Raw genomic sequence first — 25803 nt, 5'->3', positions numbered from 1 at the left:
ACTTCAAGGTTAAAATATAGAGAAAAAAATTAATAAAAATCAATGGTTCAATTAATAATTATTAAGATTTTAAAATTATTATACGGATTTGATTAGGATTTATTTAAATTTTATTTAGGCTTTATTTATAATTTTTTTAGGTTTTAATAAAGATCCTATTAGGATTTGATAAGAATTTAATGATGATTTTTTTAGGATTCTTTTAGGATTACATTAAGATTTGATTAGATTTTACTTAAATTTGATTTAATATTTATTTAGGATTAATTTTATATTTTTTATATTTTTTTAATATTTTTAATATTTTTTATTTATTATTTCTTTTGGATTTTTTTAATATTTCTTTAAGTTTTATTTATGATTTCTTCATAATTTCTTTAAAAAAAATTATGATTTTTTTATGATTCTTTTTTAAAATTTCTTCATGATTTTTAAAATATTGATTAGAATTTAATTAGAATTTCTAAGATTTAATTGGAATTTATTTAGGATTCTATTTGTCTTATTAAGACCTTTGTTGTTACAATTTTTAATTTATCTTCTGTGCCAAGTGTTGGGTACATTACCAAGCAAGATAACATGTTGTACAGCAAGAAGTGTCAAACATATCAAGCTAAATATGTGAGAAGCTAGCTCTAATTAAAGATTTAGATGACCATGACAATTGAATTCAATGTCTACATTAGTCTAGTATTATTCTTTAAGGAAGCCATGAATATACCTATGAAAAACTTATCTATTGCTCAAAATTGTATTACTTTATAATATGCTTGTATTTATAGTGAAGCTTATTGATGTTAATTGCAAAGATTCTTTAAGAAAGATTATATATATTTGCAATATAATATGTCGACAATACTTGATAAAAAGGCATAATGCACAATTCTTTGTATCAAAGATGTGTTGACTAATAGTGTTTTAATGCTTAAAGACAAAGATGGACAAGAGCTTTAAGAGCATTCAAAAAAATTGTGTTCTTTATCATCTTTCTATTGATGATTTTGTATATCTTAAAGTAGAACTTGTATCACATAGTCTTCTTTATTTTGTATGTTGTGAGAACAAAGAGGCTACTATTATCCTACTATGTAATTAATACTAACATTGTTATGTGATAACATGACTATATGGTAAAAAATAAAAATATGAATGTTATTATAGAAGAGCCTAGTAGATAAATAATAAGAAGGTAGTAAAAATTTTAGACTTAATATTACCTTTTTATAGAAGAAAATTCTAATTACTTTATAAAATCATAAATGAATCAAATCAAAATAAATAAGATAAGAAATGAATATAAGCATGTTTAAAAAAGAATTAATAATAGATTAAGACAAAAAATACCTCAAATTATTAAGAATTGATATTCAAAGAAAGTTGGTTGTGAATTAAGATCAATATTAGATCACAAGGCACAAAATTGTGTACCTATGGCAACTCTAGAGTTTTTTAGATGATCAAAGAGTGGAATTTGGGAACAAACAAGATAAAGGTTCTTTCAGCATTGATTTCAAGTGATTTGAGAGGGTAACAACTTTGTCAAGACTTTACAAAGTTAAGATTGTTTTCAAGTAACTTTGAATTTTGAAAAATTTAAAGAGTTTTTACTTTGGACATTTGTCTGAAATTTATAGGTGATCTATAGATGAAATTTTGTGATTAAATGATTATTAAAGTGTATAATTTGTATTGCAAGTTTGAATTGATTTAATAGTTTGTTCAAATTTTATTGAGGTTTAAACATATTGAGGTCTTCAAAATTAGGGTTAAAAAGATTAGTAAGGATTTCCAAGATATCCATCAACCTACTAATTGGATAAAAATAAAATTTTGAATACAAGTAGTAAACTTAATTTCTAACAATTTTGCAAAGTTTGAGACCTATTAAATGGTGAAATTAAGAGATTTTGGCTCTAGAATATCAGCATTAAGGTTGGAAAAGGAGGTCGACTAACATCCAAGCAGATTTTAGGAATTATCTTCTATTTGGTATATTCAATCTACTTCAAATTTTTTTGAACTTATTGTCAACTTAGTGTTAGGAACATCGTCCTTAGAACCTCCTAGAGACAAGTTTCTAGAACCTTCTAGAAGCAAGTCTCTCGAACCTTCTAGAAGCTTCCTAGTTGATAGAAATTGCTTGAGAAGCTTCCTAGTTGGTAGAAGATGCTAGGGACATAGTCCTTAGAACCTTCTAGAGACAAGTTTCTAGAACCTTCTAGAAATAAGTCTCTAGAACCTTCTAGAAGCTTCCTAGTTGGTAGAAGTTACTTGAGAAGCTTTCTAAATAGGAGTATATATTGGGATTGATGCTGAAGAGTTCTTCAGTCTCGACAACACATCTCTTGGAGCTCTAGCTCACTTCTCTAGTGTTGTTCTTGTATTCATCTGATTAATCTAGTTCTTGCCAGTTCTTCTTGAACTTCTTGTTAGATCTCGAGCCTGTATTTCTATATCTATAACAGTTTGTCAAGACTTCACTCACCTCAGATATCAGAGCTAGTTTTTTCCTCATTAGAGTGTGGATTACCCCTATGCTTGGAAGTGTACTAGCATTTTAGAGGTTGCGGATTACCTTCCTCTAAACTGATACTTCTTTTGTTATAATATTGGAGTCTTATTCTTCTTGGAGAGAGTGGATTATCTCTTTTCTTGAAGCTCTTAAGGCATTTTAGAGGTTGCGGAGTACCTTCCTCTAAACCAATATTGTCTTCTTGTAGAGTCATTTCTGTCCTTCTCTTAGAATGGCCGGAGGCAAAGACATTAGTATGACAAAAAGTTTGCAGTCTAAGTTGAATGCTATTATGAATGCCTTCGCTACATTATCGCAAAGAACTGCAGAGATTGAAGGAGTCGTGGCAAGGCTTCATAATGATGGAGCATCTGGAATGGCACAATCTAGGTTGCACCAGCCTCAAACTTCTGTACTTGGAGAAGCAATTTTACCTCAAGTTCGACAAGTACCGCTAATTCTACAACATAATGAGCCCCGAGTTAGCCTTTCGGACAAGTTCGATGGTATGCATTCCAAGTTTCTAGGATTCATCAACTAAATCAGGTTGATAACAATTTTACAACCCGAATACTATCCAACGGAGGAGTCACGTGTTGGGCTTGTTGGAACCTTACTTAGAGGGCAAGCTCTATCATGGTTTGCTCCTTTGTTTGAGAAATGATCATCCATACTAAATAACTTTGAAACCTTTTTGGAGGCGTTTATAGAAGCATTTGGTGAACACGACAAGATTCGATGGACTACAACAAAGATCCGGTCACTACGACAAGAGATGCTTTCTTCATCAGTCTATGCATCGGATTTCAGGCAATTAGCATATGACATTAATTGGGACGAAGAAGCATTGATGAGTCAATTCTATTGGGGTTTAAAGAATGATATAAAGAATTTACTATTAACTCTTCCTGATCCGCAAACGCTCAACAAAGCTATTAGCCAAGCTGTGAAGTGCGATAACTGCCTATTCCAATGCCGCCAAGATCAACGTTCAAGACAACATACGATTTGCCACGTCCCAACTATATTAGCAAGCAGCATGAATTCACATTCAAAGGTAGAAGACATGCAAATTGATGCGGTACGTGTCAAATTTCTTACTCTAGAAGAAAAAAAGTGGCGTATGGAGGAAGGTCTATGCTTGTATTGCGGTGAAGAAGGCCACAAAGTTGGAAATTGCCCCAAGAAGCAAAATCGACGTATTATCAAGACTAGGGGCACATTTGTTGAGGAAAACGAGGATGCTCAGCCACAATAGGAATTGTGCGGCTAGACAGTGAGATATCGCAACAACAACCAGGTTCCTTCTTTTCCGCTCAACCTGCCCTTTGCTTTACAAACCCTTTATTTATTGGCCCTCAGAAACTGAGAACCTTAGCATTATTAGATTCAAGAGCATCTGCATGTTTCTTAGACGAAGAATTTGTAAAGCGTCATAAGATCCCTTTAGTACAAAAATCCAAACTTGTTCACATTGAGGTCATAGATGGGCGACCTTTATTGTCTGGTAGTATCACCCATGAATCAGAACCTACAAAAGTGACATTTAAGGGCCATAGTAATCATATTATTTTCAATATTATTAGAACTCCATCAAATCTTGTTATTCTTGGTCTTTCCTGGTTGGAAAAGCATAATCCATCCATAGATTGGAGATTGCAGAAGATGACCTTTCCCGCAAAACCACCCAAGAGCAAGCCTAGTAAAAAACCTCAAATAAAGAAATCCTTATTCATTGGAGCAAGAGCTTTTATAAGATCATCGAAGGAAGACACAGCGTTTGTTATTTATGCGGCTCTAACTACCGGGGAGAAGATCTCAACAGTAAGTATACCTGAGCAATATAAGGATTTTAAAGACGTGTTTCAAAAGAAGAATGCCGACATGCTACCGGAACACCGACCATATGATTGCGCCATAGACTTGCAGGAAGGAGTCCAATCGCCTTTTGGCCCAATCTACAATCTATCGCAGATGGAGTTGGCGGAGTTGCGAAAGTACATCGACGAGAATCTAACCAAGAACTTCATCCGTCATTCAAAATCGTCAGCTGGAGCACCTATCTTATTTGTGAAGAAGAAAGATGGCTCATTGTAGATGTGCGTGGACTATCGAGGCCTCAACGAAGTAACAAAGAAGAATCGTTACCCGTTATCCTTAATTTCTGGCCTCTTAGTATAACTTGGACATACAAGGATCTTTATAAAAATTGATCTAAGGGGAGCTTATAACCTCATATGAATCAAGGAAGGAGATGAGTGGAAGACAGCGTTCCGTACAAGGTATGGCCATTTTGAGTATAATGTCATGCCCTTTGGTCTTACCAATGCTCTAGCGGTCTTTCAACATATGATGAATGACATTTTCCGAGAGCACCTTCATGATTTCGTTATCATCTACTTGAATGATATTTTGATATTCTCCAAAAATGAAGAAGAGCATGAAAAGTATGTTCATTTGGTCTTGAAGAAACTACGCAAACGAAGACTATATGCCAAGTTGGAGAAGTGTTTATTTCACCAAATGGAGATGGAATTTTTGGGGTTCGTTGCAACTACGGAAGGCTTGAAGATGGACTCCAAGAAGGTGGAAGCAATCATGTCCTGGGAAGTTCCAAAGACGGTTAGAGACGTACAATGCTTTCTTGGTTTTGCCAACTTCTATCAGATCTTCATCAAGAATTACTCTCAAGTTGCTGCTCCTCTCACTTGGTTGACATGCAAGGATAAGCTGGAATGGGGACCTCTAGCGGAGAAGGCGTTTCAAGACCTGAATATCGCATTTACTACGGCTCCAATCTTGGTACATCTAGACTTTACAAAGGCCTTTTATTTAGAAACTGATGCTTCGGATTTTGCTTTGGGAGTTGTACTTTCATAATACGAGAAGACAAGAAGCTCTATCTGATTGCATTCTATTCTCGAAAGTTCTTTGTTGCTGAAATCAATTATGAGATCCACGATAAGGAACTTCTTGCTATAGTGGATTCTTTCCAAGAATGGCGTCACTTTCTTGAAGGAGCTGCACACCCAGTGACCGTATACACAGATCACAAGAATTTGGAGTATTTCATGTCGGATCGAGTTCTAAATTGACGTCAAGCTTGGTGGAGTATGTTGCTATCTAGGTTCGATTTTGTTATCACTTATCGACCTGGAAAGTAGCAAGGACTATCTGATGCCTTATCGAGGAGATTGTATCTTGTAGCAAAGGCTGGAGAAGGAGCGTTTGATCAACAATGTACGACATTGTTGAAGCCAGAGCAATTTCGGCTTTATGCTATTATTGTGCTAATTGATGCTGACTTCTTGAATTAGGTACGTGTCGTGACCATTGAAGATTCAGTAGCCATTGATATCAAGCAACGTACCAATGATGACAAGTTCAAGGTAGAGGGAGATCTTTTATACTTTGAGGAGCAGTTGTATATTCCAAAAGGATAAGCACGATTCCGAGTTCTTCAATCTCGCCACGATTTTCCAGCTGTGGGACATTTTGGATTCAACAAGACCTTGGAGTTTATTTCTCAAGATTTTTGGTGGCCCCAAATGTAGAAGGATGTGAAAGATTTTGTCTTCTCCTGCGACATCTGTTCAAGATCCAAGAATCCTCAGCATCACCCTTATGGACTCCTACAGCCATTGTCGACCATGGTCTTTAGTTTCCATGGACTTCATCATGGACCTGCCATCATCGAACTCATTTGACAACATCTTTTTCATGGTAGATCGGCTTACAAAAATGGTGCACTTTGTCCCTTGCAAGAAGACATCATTCAGTGAGTCACAGCAAGGCTCTTTTTCGATAATGTATATCGATATCATGGACTACCAGATGATATCGTATTAGATCGAGGAACCCAGTTCGTATCAAAGTTTTGGAGATCTTTCTTTGAGATACTAAAGGTGGATATCAAGCTTTCTTCGGCTTTTCATCCTCAAACTGACGGCCAAATGGAACGGGTGAACCAAGTCTTGAAACAATACTTATGATGCAGCATCAACTATCAGCAAGACGATTGGACCGCATATCTGCCGCTAGTCGAGTTTGCATATAACAACACCCTCCATGCGTCGACTCAATACACACCATTCTTTTTTAACTATGGGTATCATCCGAAGCTTGATTTATTGAGTCCGTCAACAAATAACAATCCAGCAGTTGAAGGATTTGCGAAACAACTATCAAAGCTTCAAAATACGTTGAAGCTTTAATTGCAATCTGCTCAAGAATCCTACAAAGCATCTGCAGATAGATTTCAAAATCAAGCACCTACTTTCAAAATTGGAGATAAAGCATGGCTTCTTCGACGGAATATCAAGACCAAGCGACCATGTGATAAGTTGGACTATCAAAGATTGGGACCATTTATCATCCAGAAGCAAATCAATCCAGTGGCGTACCGTCTGGAATTACCGGCTTCTATGAAGGTACATCCAGTCTTTCATGTTTCTCTGTTGGAGCCTTATCGAGAGTCATCTTTTCCTAGAAGAGTGCAATGTCCGCCACCTAGTATTGAGATCAAGAACCACGAGGAATATGAGGTTGAAAGGTGCTGGATTCATGGCAAAGGTGGGACAAGTTGGAGTATCTTGTTCATTGGTGCAGCTACGACATTAATGAACAAACGTGGGAGCCAGCTGAAAATCTTGCCAATGCGTCGCAAAAGGTACAGGAGTTTCATCAACAACATCCTCATAAACCTAAGCCGGTTTGACGATAGCTTCTTTCTGAAGCTTGCTCACCCAAGAATATAAGAAAGGGAGAGAGCACTACCAAAATTCGTAGTTGATGTAGTTATTTTCTCCAAGATAAAGTAGAATTTTTTCAGTAGCCATAGTTTGGTCTTCTGATATGGATAGTCAAGAGATAGATACTATCCCAGTCAGATTATCTCAACCAACTAGTTCACAAAGGCGACCCCGAGATAAAGAACTGCCTACACCACGATGACGACGGAAGATACTGAGTAACCGATCATTGGTGATTGTATTTGAGTTCGAACTTGCTTACGATGGTCAACCAGAAGGTGTGTTTGTAGGACAATTTCACAATGAGGACACGAAAGTTCATGCTTGGTCAAAAGTCAAAGGCGTGGGCCACTACCATTGGCTTCAAGAACCGATGAATCACTTGCCTCATGAACAACAATTGGAGTTCATAGCAGACGTTATGCGACAGATCTTTATTTTCTTGCGTTGGTACTGATTAATAACAACATTGCTTCTCAGAGACCTCGAAGCTAAAGGAGGGGGTGATGTTAGGAACATAGTCCTTAGAACCTCCTAGAGACAAGTTTCTAGAACCTTCTAGAAACAAGTCTCTGGAATCTTCTAGAAGCTTCCTAGTTGATAGAAATTACTTGAGAAGCTTCGTAGTTGATAGAAGATGTTAGGGACATAGTCCTTAGAACCTTCTAGGGACAAGTTTCTAGAACCTTCTAGAAACAAGTCTCTGGAACCTTTTAGAAGCTTTCTAGTTGGTAGAAGTTGCTTGAGAAGCTTCCTAAATAAGAGTATATATTGGGATCGAGGCTGAAGAGTTCTTCAGTCTCGACAATACATCTCTTGGAGCTGTAGCTCACTTCTCTAGTGTTGTTCTTGTATTCATCTGATTAATCTAGTTCTTGTCAGTTCTTCTTGAACTTCTTGTTAGATCTCGAGCCTGTATTTCTGTGTCCGTGATACTTAGTTATTAAAAAATATGCAAAATATGAATTGAAAGAAATGGTTCAATCATTAGTTATTGAAATGACAATCTACAATAGCGTTTGTTAAAAGTTTGTTTAAGATTTAGAATTTGGTTTAGAATTTGATTAAGATTTGATAAGGATTTAATTAGGATTCATTAGGATTTCATTGGGATTGGTTCAAGGTTTAAGATTTGATTAGGATTTACCTAGGATTTATTTGGAATTTATTTATAGTTTCTATTTTTAATATTTTTTAGGATTCTTTATTATTTCTTTAAAAAAAATTATTTCTAGTATTTCTTTAAGATTATTATTATTTCTTTAAGATTTTTTTTTTCTTTAAATTTTATTTATTATTTTTTGTTTGAGATTAATTATGACTTCTTTATGTTTTTTTTGTAACTTCTCTTAAATTTCTTTTGGATTATTTAAAGTTTGATTAAGGTTGTTAAGGATTATTTAAGATTTATTTAAGACTTTGTTAGACTTTGTAGGATTTTGTTGTTGCATTTCTACTTACCTTCCATAGCTAGATATTTTGTGCATTCTCAAGCAAAAATACATATAACATGACAATATAGGTGGCATTTGGCATACTTGATACCACTTCTTTTTATTCTTCCTTTAAGAGATTGGATTTGTTCTCATTATAGGAAGTCTATCAATCATGCTTTATCTTGACATTCTTGTCAAGTCAAGTTATATGGTTTTAAAAGAGAGAAATTCTTTGTTACAAGATTTTGCTTGGCTATAGTAATTAGCCTTCTAGTAATGTTTTTAGGATTTTCTCTATATACATTCATACTCTTGGATTCTCTCTGTGTGATTTGAAAGATAGCTTGACTTTGTGATGTTTAGATTTTTCATCTTTCTTTAAGAATGTATTGCTTGTATAATTGTATTTGGTTTAGATTACATACTTCATCTCCATTTCTAACACTTGATATATTATATATGACAATCTTTATCTACACAATATTAAGCATATTTTTCATGTTTGAAATCATGTCATAATCAATATTTTTTGTTTTTTTAATTTTTAATTGTTTTTAGTAATAAATCTTATATTCAGTTTATAATTTTTATTATTTTAAATGCTTAATTTTTTAATTATAATATTTTATGTTATTTTTCATATTGTATGTTAGAATTTAATTTTCTTTATTGGTTCTAAAAGATTTTAAGTTTTTATTATCATTATAATCAATATAATAGTTTATACTAAATAAATATGTAAAAATATATATATTTATTTTAACAAAAAAACATTAAATATTAAAAAAAACCAAGTATAATATAAACACTATTATGAAATAAATTTAAATTACTTTTATTTTAATATAATAGTAAGCTATTCAATTTTTTAATCTTTTTGACTTGTTGCTTTAATTAAGATCAAGCTTTAAATGAACAGAATCGATTCAGCTTTAAATGATCAAACATAAATATTAACAAAATGTGATTATAATTTATTTAAATGTATTTTGAATTATATAAACAGATAAATTATTTAATAAATAAAACAACAGCATATAATTAAAAGATCAGTTTATAATCATATTAAATATAGAACATAAATTTGACCAAATTCTAATTCAAAAAATTGAAATACAAATCTTTAATTAAATCATATATACTTCATTTGAAATACGCTAAATTTAACTTAGGAAGGTATGCTTGATTATTAAAGTTATTTTTAAAATTCTTAACTACATTTTAGCTAGTGGTTTTTTTATTTTCATCACACCATTTGTGATACATCTTTGACATTATTGAAATCTCTTGGGCCTCCAGAAATCCATACCAACATGACTTCTTCACAATTGATCACAGGATTTAAAAACATAGAACGATCGCATTTTACTGCACAAGCGCATTGAAACGAAAGAACATCTAAAATCAAGTAACACTCCATCAGTCCCACAGAGGTTATATAAATGCCACGGCATATATGTTGACACTAAGGCAAGATAGATAAACACAAGAAGTGACGAAGACTTTCTTTCCTAACATCCCAAAATAGCCGCAAGCAGGATACTCTCAAAACTGAGGAAAAATACATTCATGAAAGGGTAGCATGCACATCCTGAAAGGATATGAAACTTTCACTTTACTTACATTGCTCTAAAGTTAGATCCACCAAAAGGTATAGTTTACAGACACCAGCAAATTGGGCTGCATTCAGAAATATTATTTATGCAACAAGCGAAATGATCACTTGTATCTATCCCTTTCTTCCGATTTTTGCATATCCTTCACATTCGGCTGTTACCTACTGCACAATGCATACAAAACTTATGCACATCAACAAACCAAACAGCAATATAATCATTGCATGCAAGCAGCACCCAATAAAATATGCACTATGATAAATGATCTTTCACCATATTCACTTGCCAAGCCTTTGAACATCGAGTGAAGTGTTTTATGTCAATATTATTACAATATTGACATGAACATTATTACATGAATAAATATTATTGCATGAATCTCTGCTAATAGATCAATCAAAAGAATGTGTGGTACTTGAGGGCTGAATGCTTCCTAAAGATGTTAACAAGTATTCACAAGTATGACCTCAAAAGTCAACATTTTATCATGCCAGATTAAGTTCAGAAAGTATACTTCACAGCAACAAGGTTTCGGTACCTGCCTGCAATGTAGGTGGTTTCCAGCAATAACCCTCAGTCCGCCTATATCCCACCCGTGCATTTAATTCATCAGCTTCGGCTGGTCCACGAGAACCCTCCTTATACGGTATCAGTTCAAGCTTTCCGACATCTATTCGATGTAGCAATGGTGTAAATATCTCCCATGCAACCTGATAGAAATCTAGATGAGTTGGTCGAAAAAATTTTAACTACCATATCATTTATTAAAACAGAGCGAACTTGTAAAAGTCTGATTCATAAAAACTGTAGAAAGTCAATCATATCCTTCAAATGTAGAGAATAGCTGATTGACAATTGTATTCAATTATCCCAGTAAGTACGTCAAGCCCAAAAAATTCATTGGACATTAAAATTAACTTAAAAGAATAAAGTCCAAGTACCCGCAATTCATCCCTTCGCACAAAATGTTGTTGATCCCCACGAATACTGCGCATGATAAAACATAAACATATTTAATCAACATTTAATCACCCAACACGTTTCTAATCCATACAAAGGTACAGCCAGCCAAAAAACAAGGGAAGTACGGCAGCGATGAAGAATCATTCTCCTAAAAGCAATGAGACAATAAGGTAGAGGCAGTTACGTATCAAGTATTAGACGCTCATAAGCTTCAGGAATAACAATATCTTGGTACCGTTGATGATACGACATATCTAGCTCACTTTGCGTGGCTCTCATGTCCAAGCCGGGTTCCTTCACCTGTCATCCGTCATTGCATGATCTTATGAACTAGATGGTTTTTAATTTTTTCCTGGTATGCTCAACACAAACAATGTAACAGTAAAGTATTTTGTTTCTCACAACACGATTGTATCCGCAGACCCAATATTACTTTAAAAAATCACGTAACAACCGGCGGCATAGTAACGAAGCAATTACGAACCGTGAGCTTCATGTACATCGCTTCCTTTGGTTGCAGACGCATCACAAATTCATTACGACCCTGCTTTTTGCCTATGCACATCAAACAGAAAATAATTCCTTTAATTCACAAGAAGGGAATTACAGGATTGACACAAAACACATTCTAAAGTCGGATATGAAATTTCTGTATGATAGCAGCAAGATGGGAAACTTACACTTAAAAATATCACCAGGAGCGTCCTTAAACTGCACACGGATTTCAGCTTTCCGAGAATCCAAAGCTTTGCCAGCCTTCAAGATGAATGGTACGCCTGCAACAATAAAAGACAACGTATATCAGAAAAAAGGATAAGTACAATTCAATTCTTTCTAAAACCCATAAAATCAAGCAAACAAATGACTACAAGATTGCAATATGTTTAGTTAAAAAATGAATACCATCCCAACGCTCATTGTTGATGTGCAGCACAAGAGATGCAAAAGTAGGAGTGGAGGAATCATTTGGAACAGTCTGGTCATCCTTGTAGCCCTCATACTGTCCAATAACCACCTCTTTGTCATTGAAAGGCTTAATACATTCCAGAACCTGACCACCAAAAACATCACAACCTGAAACAAATTAAAAAGTGTAATGGTGAAGCTTAATTAGTATCGGAAAGCAGTTTCATGCAAACCAATCACACAACTACAATAAGAAAACATGAAATGTATGAAGCATTTGGTACAACAAGTATTGCTGCAAATCCAGAAAGATTATCCTTACCTTGACTTTCTCATCCCGAATATGCTCAGGACTGAGGGAAATTGGTTTTTCCATGGCCAAAAGACACAGAATCTGCCTCACAGAGACACTCCTCTTAGCCACATTGATTACTATTATCCAGGTAGAATTAAACACACAGCCAATAACGTCAACAGCTTCGAAAGTATGAGAGAAAGCTATTTCCAACCAACTTATAAATCATACCACTACGGAGCTCCAGCCACGATTTTCTTCGACGCCACAACACAGCAATCGCAAGGTCCACAGAGAAGACAACGGAAGAGAAGAACTCGAAATGTGCTATTCCTCCTGGCATACTTACTGTTTTTTAGACAATACATTCAGTGGAACTACTGAGGGAATCTTTGTACGACGTTTGACTTCAATATGATGTATTATGAGCTACTTGTTCTCGGCGCAAGGAAACACAGAGCGAGAGTATCAAAAAGGAAAGTGTGAAAAGGGGCGGGAGGCTCCAACATGAGTGGCTGCCACAATACAATAGACTCATTCGAGTCTCAGATAGTTTCTATCAGACTAATCTCAAGACGTAACAGTCCACAGATACTTTTGATGATGTTCTAGGGCAAACCTGTATGAGGTGATTTTGGATTATGTCCCGAATAATTCTGCGATAATCAATAAGTCATTTGCAGTGAGAATGAGCTCATAATTTATATGCTCCACAACATAGTGCCATAATCAACCTGTAGCAAATTAGAAGCAGTGGCTAGCACGCACCTCTAAGTATACATTTGTTATACGAATTGGCAAAATGAATTCACGATACAGAAAGGAAGTAAGATTATATGGTGGAATATTCGCTTCCTTATGTCCGCATCATGCAGCTAATATAAAAACCCTTACTGCACTGTGTAAATGTATATACGCATATACTGCAAATCAAGATTAACTGAACTCCTCCTAAATGGCCTACCCATATTCGTCGAAGTAACCACCCCGTCCTTGAGTTCCAAAGTCCTCCTTGAAAACGATCTGCCAGAAGTAGCCAACAAAAGCATTAGGGAGCAACCTCTTTTCACATCAATTTATAACCAAAGTGGAAACAATAAAGTAATTAAGAACTGTAGACATGACTCAGAATAATGAGATAGCTTTTACTAGGACAATCTATAGGAGACAAGAAGGCAGAGGAAATAACAACAGCATTGCAGACTTGCAGCATTTATGATAATCTCACATTGCACTGTCAGATTGCACTGTCAGACAATCTGTCAGATGCCTTTCACCCTATTGTGCAGATAGCTTGAATACCACTAGCGCCCTTCCATTTAAGGACTTGTATACCTGAACACTAGCTATATTGTCTCGATTCCAAATAGGCACGAAGAAGCGGTTCGCAAACCTCATAACCAGCTGCACAGAACACCACAGTTCAACACATTACGAACTGAAATCCAAGTAAACGTTAAAATTCGATTGGTCACAGGATGTAGGTCTTGCAAAACTAGATCAATAGGTAGAGTGATTCTAGGGTGGACGAAACATAAAACGCATTACTGGATCGAATAGAACATACTAAATTTTGTACAAGCTCCTTCCCAAGATAATGGTCAATGCGGTAAAGTTGATCTTCTGAAAATAAAGCTCCTAACTCCGAGCTCAAAGCTTCAGATGACTCCAAGTCCTTCCCAAAAGGCTTTTCCACAATAACTCTAGTCCATCCTCCTGTAGAAGACACAACAAGATCGTTATTCAGGAACAGGACCAACAATCACATATTTGCACCATGTTGCTTCATCTATTTAGTTGAAGATGGAGAAAATTGAGCTCCACACAAATTCTTCCATCAAACTAAAACGCTAAAGATATGCACATAAATCAGAATTTAAATCAACCGATAAGCAGGTGAGTGTAGGCATAGATAAAACTCACAAACAGAGAAAGTACAAAAAATCAACAAACCGTACTTTGATTCATACAGTGCTTACTAATCCGCTTGCTCACAAGCGGATAGACTGAAGGGGGCAATGCCAAGTAAAACAGTCTGCGAGTGGGACTAACATCATCACTCCTCTTTTGTTCGTGACGAGAAACCTCCTCATTCAATTGGATAAAACTTTCATCAGCATCGTATGCCCCATGTATATACGTGATCTGCAAAATTACACTCGTAATAAGTACAAACTGCTCAATATTGGGTACAAAGATGGTTAAGCAACGAAATTATACGAAAATTTGGCAAGCATTTGTAAGTTTTAGGACACTCCTGCAACCATGAAGAGGAAACAACATACAATTAAAAACCAGAGAGTTGATAGAGTATTTTGAGATCGCTTTTCTAATTCTTTAAAAATCTCGAGGACAACCAGATCGACTTTGAGGTACTCGACATAATTGCAGATGAATTTCTACCTAATTCTGACCATGTTACGTACCTTATTAAGAAATTGCTTAATCACATCTTCAGGATCCTTTGCAGGATCTATCCTATCTGGTTTCAAGTACCTAAACCACAAGAAACATGTGAACATAAAAAAGTGTCACCAATCAACCTGAGAAAAGTCAAAATAAGAATACTGTAAACTCCCTGTCTGTTCACTAACCGCTTACAAATGAAGCATTGACATCAGCCACATCAGCAACTAGGTAGTGTATAGGAATTAAACTTAGCATAGTTTAAGCGAAGAAGTGCAAGCAACACAGTTTAGAAATATATTCATAATGACAAGCTGTATTACAAAGGAACAACTTACCCACGGAGCTTCTCACGGAGCTCCTCATCAGTCATTTTCGACCTCGCATAGCCAAAAATATGCATCTCATCCGGTAAAAACCCCTGCCATATAATATTACGTAATCAAAACCGTTACTCTTCTAAAAACAAATACACTGAGGAATGTTCAAGCATCCCTTCAACAAGATGTAGATACGAGTCCAAAAGTGATTCACTTCTGCAATCACAGTACATACACAAAAATTCAAATACAGTATCAAAAGTAATAATCAGCGACATCATTAGCTCTGTTGAGTGAAAAGCTAAGACCTCCACTGCTGAGCTGTTAAACACAAATAATATTCCACATATCGAGCAATCGCGGTTTTTGTGTATGATTATTCTACCTGCTTGTAAAGGTTGAAAATGGCTGGGAAGGTCTTCTTCTTTGCTAGATCCCCAGATGCACCCAGCACGACCACAGAAAGGCAACCACCAGCCACACTCTTCTCTTTGATCGGCTGATCTGAATTGGTTCTTTCACTAGTATCTTCGGATAATGCAGGTGCAACAGCCTCAACGGTTGGTGGAGCATCCTTCTGAGCGGTAGCACCCATTCTATAAGGTGGTTATATCAAATTGCTGCTCTCAGACGGTATTTACAGTTATTCTTCGGGCGTCTAAATTCCCAAACCTGCAGCATGACGAAGTTTAGCAAGTGCAAATTACGTCCTTGCAAGAACCTAACCATTTGCTTCAAAGTGCATACTGCATGTTGTACACATCCGTTCTTGTAAAGAGCTATTACAAGTTATCGTTTGTGCAAAGTTAAGAAATTTCCCATTTGATAAATTTTTAGTTGCACAAATACATCATATGGTTCTGGAGCCATGAGAGGTTTGCTTTGAGAGTGAGTGGTAGTAATAACTATCGAGATTCCTCTACTAAACCAGACTAGCGCTATTTCACAGCGTCATGGCAATCGAACATAACATAATGTAGCAATTGTAGCTAGAATCAAAGTTCTCCATCCACTCATAGAAGATAGCTCAATGAAGTCCTCTCATTACACCAGATAGAGACTACCATCCATCTACACGAAGGCCACGGAAAGCAGACGCCGGAACGGCCTAACAAGCGACGACAGAAATATATAGATATATTACACTGAATGTCAACCCTTCAATTTCTAGGACTTCGCCCTTTCAACCAAGCAAAATCCAAAATGCTGCAGCAATCCAGTCCACTAGCAAAGAATCCAAAAACCTCCACAAAACTAAGGCACACTCAGCCTCATAATCAAGTGTAGTCAGCACCGATCACCTCTCACGGCACATCCTCAACCAACCATCGCGAATCAAACCGCATAAAATCCAAACAACAAGAGGCAACGAGGAGAGTTTCGATCTATACCCTGCTCTCGCAACAAAGTTCATCAACTGCAAGCAGCAGCAACTCCACTCCAACGAACCAAGCGAACAACCTAAAGAGCATTTAGCACAAACGCGCAGAAGTAAGAGTGTCGCGATCTCACATACAGCAGCAGAGCGGTATACCAGCGACAAGAGTCGTACCTAGACGATGCGCACCATGTGCAACAGGGAAACAATCTAACAACAGAAAACAAGCTAAGTAGAAGTGAATATAGAGGAAGATCTGGTGTGCTCACCTGCCGTGTCACCCGATCATAAAATTAAAAAAACAAAAGCGCAATGGCCCGCTACCAGGTTTTCTGCGAGGAAGACGACTAAATAACGAATAAACAAATAAAAAAAACCAAAATCCAAACCCCTTTACTTTGGACCTCAGATAGGCTGTCCAACATGTGTTAGTTTTTAGGGCATCCTTCGCTTTCTCCTAAGGACCAAGTGTTAATATAAGAGGGTTCTTGGACAGATTGTGACGAATTTTTCCAAACTTTGACTCATCATTCCTTTCCTCCAAAGTCTAGTGTGGTGGCTTCAATAGGCAATTAAAAAATAGACAATAGAGCAAAGCACTCGTCGTCGCATGGTATTTCTTTTGGTTTCACTATTTATCAAGGCCTTCCTTCTTAACACAAACCTCTTTTCTTTCTTTATATTTCCTTTTTTTTTTTGTACATGATTCTCACAAATCTATGCAAACGCACAGTTACATTTGGAATGAATTGCAAAGAATGTGAGAAAACTCACCAATGATGAAAAGAGAACGTGATAAAGATACCAAAATTAAATAGACCAGAGGGTGACAAGAGTGAATTCTGACAAAGCAAGATAGAAGCACCACGTGGAAACCCTTCACCGGATGCCCAAAGCCGGGGGCTCTCGTGGACCCCATTCCCCTCAACCACTTGGCATCCAACGTTCATCCTATATTCTGGATGGTTATCATCAACTAACCGCCCATATGTTACCGAAGAAAGTTCCTGTTCCGATTTCTATCAGGTTCCAAGCACACTAGGCATCGAGAATCCACGTGGAATGGAGAAACCAAACTTTCTGACAAGAAGTGAACAAAGCCAGAATAGACGGCTTGTCTGACTGGGACCTTCCTCTCCAATCATTGTGCTCTGTTCCCAAGGGCTTTGGGAACTCCTTATACTCCGGGCAGGCCAAAATATCCTAGTGCCCGGTTTCTGTCTGACTAGGTCGACGATGTGGACCTTGGATTGTCCAGCGTGGCAGGGTCTTCAGATACCAGTTGTCTGGTTGGATGGATGTAGAGACGGATGGGTTAATGAATGGATGATGATTGCGTCTTTGGAGTGGGAGGATGAACGTACCATTACATCCTTCATGCATTTACTGTGACAAAGTTGTTCAAAAGCTTAAGAGTTTGATATTTTGACAAGAGTCATCATCTTTAGAAGTGTGATTTTGTTTATTTATTTTAATTTCATTATCATATGTTTTTTCATAAAATTGTTGTAAATGATTTATTATCTCACCTATAGCCATTTAGTTATTTAGATTATTTCATTTATAGAATTTTAAGTATATTAAAATTTACAGTATGTAATCCTTGAAGCATGAAAATGACCCTAATAACTATCAAATGAATTATTTTGAAAAAATAAAATAGAAAAAAAAAAATAATACATGTGTTTCAGCTCAATCAAGGATGAACTGACATTCTATACTGAATATATTTTAATATGTTATATCATTTACTGATTCACTTCTATTTTCAGTGAATTAATTCATACTGAAATATCCTAATTATATTATAAATATTTATGACAGAATTATGTTACTGTTTTTGTGATTCTTTATATAGAAATACAATGGTAATTGTGAAGTGCCTAAATTGTGCCTTTGTTGACATTGTAGCTATAATTTACATGGAGAAAGATCATACAAAAGCATGGGTAAGTAGTATTAATGAACACAAAAATGACAAGTTTTAATCAAAATTCAAACACATGGTTTGCTAGTAGACGATAAGCTGATTGAAGAATGTGATTGGAGACAATTGGAAAACAAGCTCCAATGAAACAGTCATGTTGTGGTATATTGAGAAACTCATGTCACTTTATTTTCAAACGAAAAAAGTAATGTTTCTTTATTTAAGATATTATTTAATTCTCTTTCTTTTTTCTTTTTTCTTTTTTCTTTTTCTTTTTCTTTCTTTATTTTCTTTTATTTTATTTATTAAAGATGAATTACAATCCCTCTAGTAAGTTGGCTTAATGAAATAGAAGATTCATTTGAAAAAACAAAATAAAAGACAAATACTTACAAATAAAAAACATTTATAAATAAATATAAAAATAGGTCATAATTATTTCATACAGAAAAGAAGTAAATCAATATGATGTTTAAGTAATTGATAAATTTACAAAATTTATGCAATATTAACTTCTTTAGATATGAATATTTTAAAACAAGTGAAAAAAAAACGTACAATTTGTGGATTACATAAACAATTCATAGATCACATTTTTTTTAAAACATAATGTAATTTATTTTTTAAAATAGATGTTATGAACTTTTAAGTAAAAGTTTAGAATAATATTGAATTAGTGTTGGAGATGTGAATCATAACAAAATTCTAAAGAAGCAATACATTTGTATAATACTAAAAGATATAAAATAAACAAATCAACAATAGATATAGATAGAAATTAGAATGGCCATTGTCAAATACAAAATAAATTATAGATTCTTGAATTAAGATAAGAACATAAGAAAGATCTTTAAGGACATATTATTGTATTATGTAAAAACTAACATAGAAATGCAGTAGACATCTTACTATGAAAAGATTTGATCTTATCTAGTAGTTTGATTTATAACCCAAAACAATGCATAAGGTGTTTAAAAAAATTCTTTAGCATCTATAAATAACCTAAGTAAGCTTTTAATTATCCTAAGTATATTTTATCAAACTTAGAAAATTTTATTATATTCTAATAAATTTCAAATAAAGTCTAAAAAATCTTTAATACCCTTCAACTAGATCCTAATCAAGTCCTAATCAAACCTTCATCAAATCTTAATTGAATCCAAATAAAATCCAAATAAAATCCAAATGAAATCTTAATTAATTTTTTTAATTAAACTTAATCAATTTTTAATCAATCATAAAAAAAATTCTTGACCAAATTCTAATAAAATCCTAAAAATATCCTAATAAAATTTTAATAAAAATCTAATTGAATCTTAAATAACCTCAAAAAAATCCTAAAATAAATACGAGTATAATCACAAACCTACAAATTTTTACTTATAGATTTACTACATATTTCACAAAATATCTTAAAATTTAAAACTTCTTTTTTTTTCACAAAAATCAAAGTCACTTCAAAACAACCTTGACTTTGCAAAGCTCTTATAGGCATTCAAAGTTACTACTGATGGAATTCATGGTAATTAATTTATCCTTGACTGAAGTAAATACCACGACTATATACTATCTTAGAATATAATATATGATATCTATTTAAAAAGATACTTATCTATGCTATACAAATATTAAATATTATTATCTAAAATATTGTGTATAAAACCTTATAATCAATCAAAGTTACTATATATGGTAGCTCAAGATAATATATAGTAGCTAATACTCGTTTTCATTCAACTATATGTCATAGCTCCATACTTTATTAGATTTGAACATGTAATGGCTTTTTACAAAGCAACTTAAACCATACATATAAACATCAAATCTTACTTCTTTAAATTTTCTATAACATTTTTTATGAGCAAACAAAGCCACAGATCATATCAATATAAGGCAATTGACTCCTCTTTATTCAAACAGGCACCACAACTTTACACTAATTCTTTTCAAAGAAAATGAGAGCATTTTGAAAAGCTTAAAGAAAGAAAAATAACTTTTTTAAAATCTCAAATCTAAATTCTAAGCACACTATGAAAAAACCTTACAAGAATAGTTGATTATATCTAAAGGAAAAAGAGCCCAAGCAAAGAAAAAAAAGAGATAAGTCCAAAAATCAATACAAGCCTATGTCACTCCACATCAACCCATATCTCTTTACCTCAACACCATACTACTCTATCTCAAGCTCATATCAACTTATCTTGACTTATATTTAGAAATAAACTATTATTATTTATAACCATTTTTTTTAATAAAACTTCTTGGTCTAAACTATTTAGACATAAACTTATAAACTCAAATTTTAAAAATAATAATAATAAAAAAAAATTAAATTAAAGAAATTTGAAAAATAAAAAAGAAAAATAAAAGTAAAGATTGAAGTCTAATAAAATTTAACAGAAGAAAAATAAAAGTCCCATATATACAACATTAGACACCAAAATAAAAATTTGGTTGGTTGATTAAGTTCATACTACTTGAGCTAGTCCAAGTTCAATTCTTGTTGGACTTGTTGATTGGTATATGCAGTGTATGGCTTGGAACTACTAATATAAATAATAGGCAAAAAAAAATAAAAAAATAAAAAAAATACTAATTTGGCCCCCTATTCCATGAGTTGTAACAAGATGTAGTCCATCCAAAATTTGTGGTTATAACCATGATGTTTTTTCTCACCACTTCATTTTTTTGATCCCCTCCATCACTTTTTTCTATCATTTTACTTCATTTTATAATCTCATTTTTTATTTCTTTATTATATATCAAATTTTTATAACATTTTATATTATTTCTACATATTATGTCACTTCTCAATACAACAACATACCTAGAAGTTATTCAAGAATCTTACAAATGCAGCATAAAAGGTTGATGTTTTTTAAAATCTTTGAAATTCAAATACATGGTTTGCTAATAAATAACAAGTTGATTCAAGAGTATAATTGGATATAATTGGAAATCAAGCTCTAATGAAACAATCATGTTATAGTATATTCATAAATTTATATCACTTTATTTTAAAAATAAATTATATATATATAATTTATTTTTTATTCTAAAATTTTTGAATTAAAATAAAAAATAAAAATTTATGAATAAAAAATTAATAAATTTTAAAAATAGATAATAATTATTTTATATAATAAAGAAATAAATTAATATTAAATTTAAGTAATATTAAGATTTTAAAAAATAAAAAAAACTTATAATTTATAGATTACATAAACAATTTATAGACCATTTTATATATAAATTATGTATTTTTTTAAAATAAAATAAAATAGTGAACTTTTTATTTTAATTTTTAGAATAATATTAAATTAGTGTTGAGATTATAAATCATAAAAAAATTCAAAAAAAACTATACATTCTTGTGATACTTAAAGGTATTAAATAAAAAAGTCAAAGATAGATATAAGATAGAAATTAAAACGGCCATTGCCAACTATAAATAAATTAGAAATTAAAAACTAACTTATAAATTTATTGGACATTTGATGATAGAAAAATTTGATGTTACCTTGAAGTTTGATTTATAATCCAAAATAATACATAAGATATTTAAAAATACTATTTAGAAACTTTAAACAACCTAAATTAGCTTCTAATTATCTTAAATATATTTTATTAACCTTAAAAATATTCAAGATATATTTTATCATACTATAATTGATTCTAAATAAATCTTTAATAATATTTAATATAATTAAATTAAATTTCAATTAAATCCTATTCAAATCCTAATAAAGTTTAAATCAAATTTAAATAAAATCCTCAAAAATTTCCAATAAAATCCTATTCAAATTCCTAATCAAATCTTAACTAATCCTAAATAATTTCTAAAAAAACTTTTAATGAAAATTTTAAAACATCTTAATAAAATTTTAGTCAAATCATAATTGAACTCTAAGTAAGTATAATAAAATCTTAATCAAATATTTTAATAAATTCAAAATATCAATAATTAATAATTTTACCATTGTTATTAAATAATAATTTGTACATCTCTCAATTCATAGTTAAAGACAAGGACAAAAAATTTGAAGAAGTTTAAATTTATTAAATAAGATAAAAACTTCATAATATATTTTAGTATCAATTGGCTTCTTTCTTTAGTCTTAATGTTAATTTTTTAGCACCAATTTTTTTTATTTTTTCTATTTAACTACTTTCAAATATTTTTTAATTGTTATAAACCAAGTCTACTTATAGTGCATCAAATTTCATCTCAATCCAACTAGCAAATTCCTACAAATCTTTTAAAATCTTACTGACCTTCTAAAATCAAATTTCTAAAATTCCAACTATATATATATTTTTAATAATATTTAATATAATTATTAAATCAATCTAAAAATTTATAATACACATTTAATACAATTATAATCACAAACCTAAAATTATTTACTTATAGATCCGCTACAAATCTCACAAAATACTCAAAAATATAAAACCTTTTTATTTCACAAAGATCAAAGTCACTCCAAAATAACCTCAACTTTAAAAAAAACTCTTATAAAGTCATTATAAACTTAAATCACTTAAAATCAATACTTAAAAAAATCTTCTTTAGTTTGATCTCAAATCTTATTTTATAAACAACAAAAGAATCTTGGATTTGTAGTAGGAAGGTAGTTTTGTATCTCAAAGTCTGATTTCAATCCAAGTTTATAACAAGTCATTTTCAAATATCAATATCTAATTTTTTTAGATAATATTTTTTAGAAGCTACTATTTATTTCTACCTTCAAATACCTATGATATTGATTTTGCTAAAATACCTTATATTATCATATTTATAGTCCAAAAAAATATTTAAAAGCTAAATTAATTAAAAAAAACTAGAACTTATTAATTTTATTATCTTTTGACTATTATTTATATTTATTAAGTAATTTTCTATTATATTTTTAATAAGATCTTCTACAATAAAAAATATATATTTTTTCTTTCATCCTTTAGTTGTATTACAATACAATATATCCAACTTACAAGATAAGTTGTAGTATGTGCATCATATAACTAGCTTGTACCACAAGTAGCTAATATGTGAGATATGAGGCAAACTTAAAAAATAATTGGTCAATATAATCAAGATAAGGCCAATTTTGGTTTTTGATTCTCCATCTTTTAATGCCACAAATATAAAGAAACTACAAACAAAGATAAAAGATAGATTCTAGTCTTTATTAAACTTACTTTTTTTAATAGCAAAAATAATCTTGACTCTTCATCTTAAATTTGACAGATATTGCTAATAAAAAATATCAATCTTTTATGTGGATTTTCAAGGTTCTTAATTAGCTTCCAAGAATATTCACTAATATCACATCTATACCAATGTACAAGATTTTTAACTTTTTTTTAATATTTCCTCAAGTCTAGGACATCTTCTATTTCAAATTCTTGATTGTTGCCCACTTTTATATAAGGAGGTTGTATTTGTCTTCTTCTTTGTATTTCTAGTATCTTGTGTGATTTAAAAAGAGATAAAAAAGAATATAAAATAGACCTTTAAAGGCTTTGAATCAATGATAGTCTAAACTTTTATAAAATCCATCATAAAGCTATTACTTAAAATAATATATGCTAAGAAGTCAACTCCAGTTGTATAATATACACATTTTTTTTTTATCTTAATGCCTAATCTTATACTTCAAAGTTGTTGTAATATGTAATGAATATGAGATTTTTATTTTTTTATTTTTAGAATAAATTAAAATATCTTTTAGATAAAAAATTAAAAAAATCATCTAAAAACTTCCAAAAGACATCATTCATTAGATATTAAAAAGTAACTAATACATTTGTGAATCTAAAAAACATCATATCAAATTCAAAAGATTCATAATTAATTCAAAAAATTGTTGTATTATAACACAATTAATGGAAAAAAGACAAAAGAAAATATTACATTATAGAAGATTTTATTTCAAAATGTAGTAAAAAAATTATTATAAAAATATAAAATATAGTAAAAAAGATAGTAAAACTAATAAGTATCAATATTAAAATTTAATAAAAAAAAGGTAGTAAAACTAATAAGTATCAATATTAAAAATAAATAATTTAATAAATTTGGCTTTTATTTACTTTGTAAGATAATGGACAAGATAAAAAATAAGGTACATTAGAAAAATTAGTATCATAGGTATTTTAAGGTAGAAATAAATAGTTGATTTAAAAAAATATTACTTAGAAAAATTAGATGTTGTTATCCAAAGAATACATGTTAAAAACCTTAGTCAAAATCAAATCTTGAATTAAAAAAACCCAATCCTTATGGCAAATCCGGGATTTATTTATAGATTGACAAGTGAGATTAGAAAGAAAATATGATAAGATTTAATTAATAATTAATTTTAAATAATTTAAATTAATATTATATTTAAAAAAAACTTTTCAAAGTAAAATATTTTTTAGTAGTTTAAATTTTTAATAAATATAAGAAAATTTTATGTTTGAAATTTATTTGTACATTCTAATAAAATAAATGCTTTGTAGTTGTATTATTGAATCTAATAAAATAAATGTTGTATAATTTTAAGATTCTAAAAAAATATCTATTATAAAATATAACAAAGATTTTGAAGAATAAATAAGGTCTTTATTAGATCTTGCACAAAATTCTAATTACACAATTTCTATTGTAATTAGTCAATTTATTTTTTTTACATATTATCTTTATTAACAACCATAATCTTCATTTTGTAGTTGCAATGTTTCTTTAAAAAATATTGAGTAATATACTTAAGTTCTCTTTTATATAAGTATAATCCTTTTTAAGAAAATTGGATCTTTTTTTGCTTTGTCAGAGATTTAAAATCTTTCGTATCAATTTAAATAGGTTGTGGTCTTGATAAAAAAAATGCTTCTAAAAACTTAAGAATTATTATCATGACTTGATTCAATTTTTTCTAATCAAATAATTATTTTTGATATATTTTAATGTATTAATTACTACATGCAATTGCTTGCACAATAAATTGTTTTAATGGATCTTCTTTTGGCATTTCAAAAAATAAAAATTTGATGTTATTTTTTAATTCATAACAAAATTGCTTCATTAAGACTTTATTATTTCAATTGACATTACAAGCATAGTTTTTAAATTTATCAAAATAGAACTTGTAAGGTTAATTTACTTGCATCTTTCAACTATACAACTTTTTGGCATAGATATTGGACTTCATTGTTGTTTTCTTTTATAGGAATAGAAATAGTACTTTAGTAACAAAAAAATTTATAATATGTAAAATTTATATCCTAAGAGTGTTGAAAAATTTGTAAAAA

At 31.6% G+C, this 25803-nt stretch overlaps 1 protein-coding gene across 9 annotated transcripts; it reads right to left on the bottom strand.

The window, feature by feature from the left end:
• Positions 1-10239: 10239 nt before the first annotated feature.
• LOC112273381 (glucose-6-phosphate 1-dehydrogenase 6, cytoplasmic) lies at positions 10240-17072 on the bottom strand. 9 transcript variants are annotated; one of them, XM_090245345.1, is made up of 18 exons: positions 16853-17072; positions 16597-16666; positions 15591-15877; positions 15224-15306; positions 14906-14975; positions 14438-14624; positions 14047-14195; positions 13815-13883; positions 13444-13502; positions 13099-13135; positions 12507-12578; positions 12182-12329; positions 11959-12054; positions 11763-11833; positions 11463-11578; positions 11257-11302; positions 10854-11025; positions 10240-10479 (listed from the first exon to the last, which is right to left on the bottom strand). In XM_090245345.1, the coding sequence occupies exons 3-18, from the start codon at positions 15798-15800 to the stop codon at positions 10460-10462; spliced, it is 1605 nt and encodes a 534-aa protein (XP_090101471.1). In that variant the 5' UTR covers positions 15801-15877; positions 16597-16666; positions 16853-17072; the 3' UTR covers positions 10240-10459. The 9 variants fall into 9 exon arrangements, with proteins under 9 accessions (XP_090101471.1, XP_090101473.1, XP_024357849.1 ...); XM_090245347.1 differs by having other exon boundaries at positions 10858-11025; XM_024502081.3 differs by having other exon boundaries at positions 10240-10476; positions 10858-11025.
• Positions 17073-25803: the final 8731 nt, after the last annotated feature.

This window comes from Physcomitrium patens, chromosome 20 (genome assembly GCF_059467195.1).
Source record: "Physcomitrium patens ecotype Gransden chromosome 20, ASM5946719v1, whole genome shotgun sequence".
In the NCBI taxonomy this organism is placed as follows: Eukaryota; Viridiplantae; Streptophyta; class Bryopsida; order Funariales; family Funariaceae; genus Physcomitrium; species Physcomitrium patens.
Note: the sequence above shows the minus strand (reverse complement) of the source record. Positions and strands in the feature narration are given on the sequence as shown.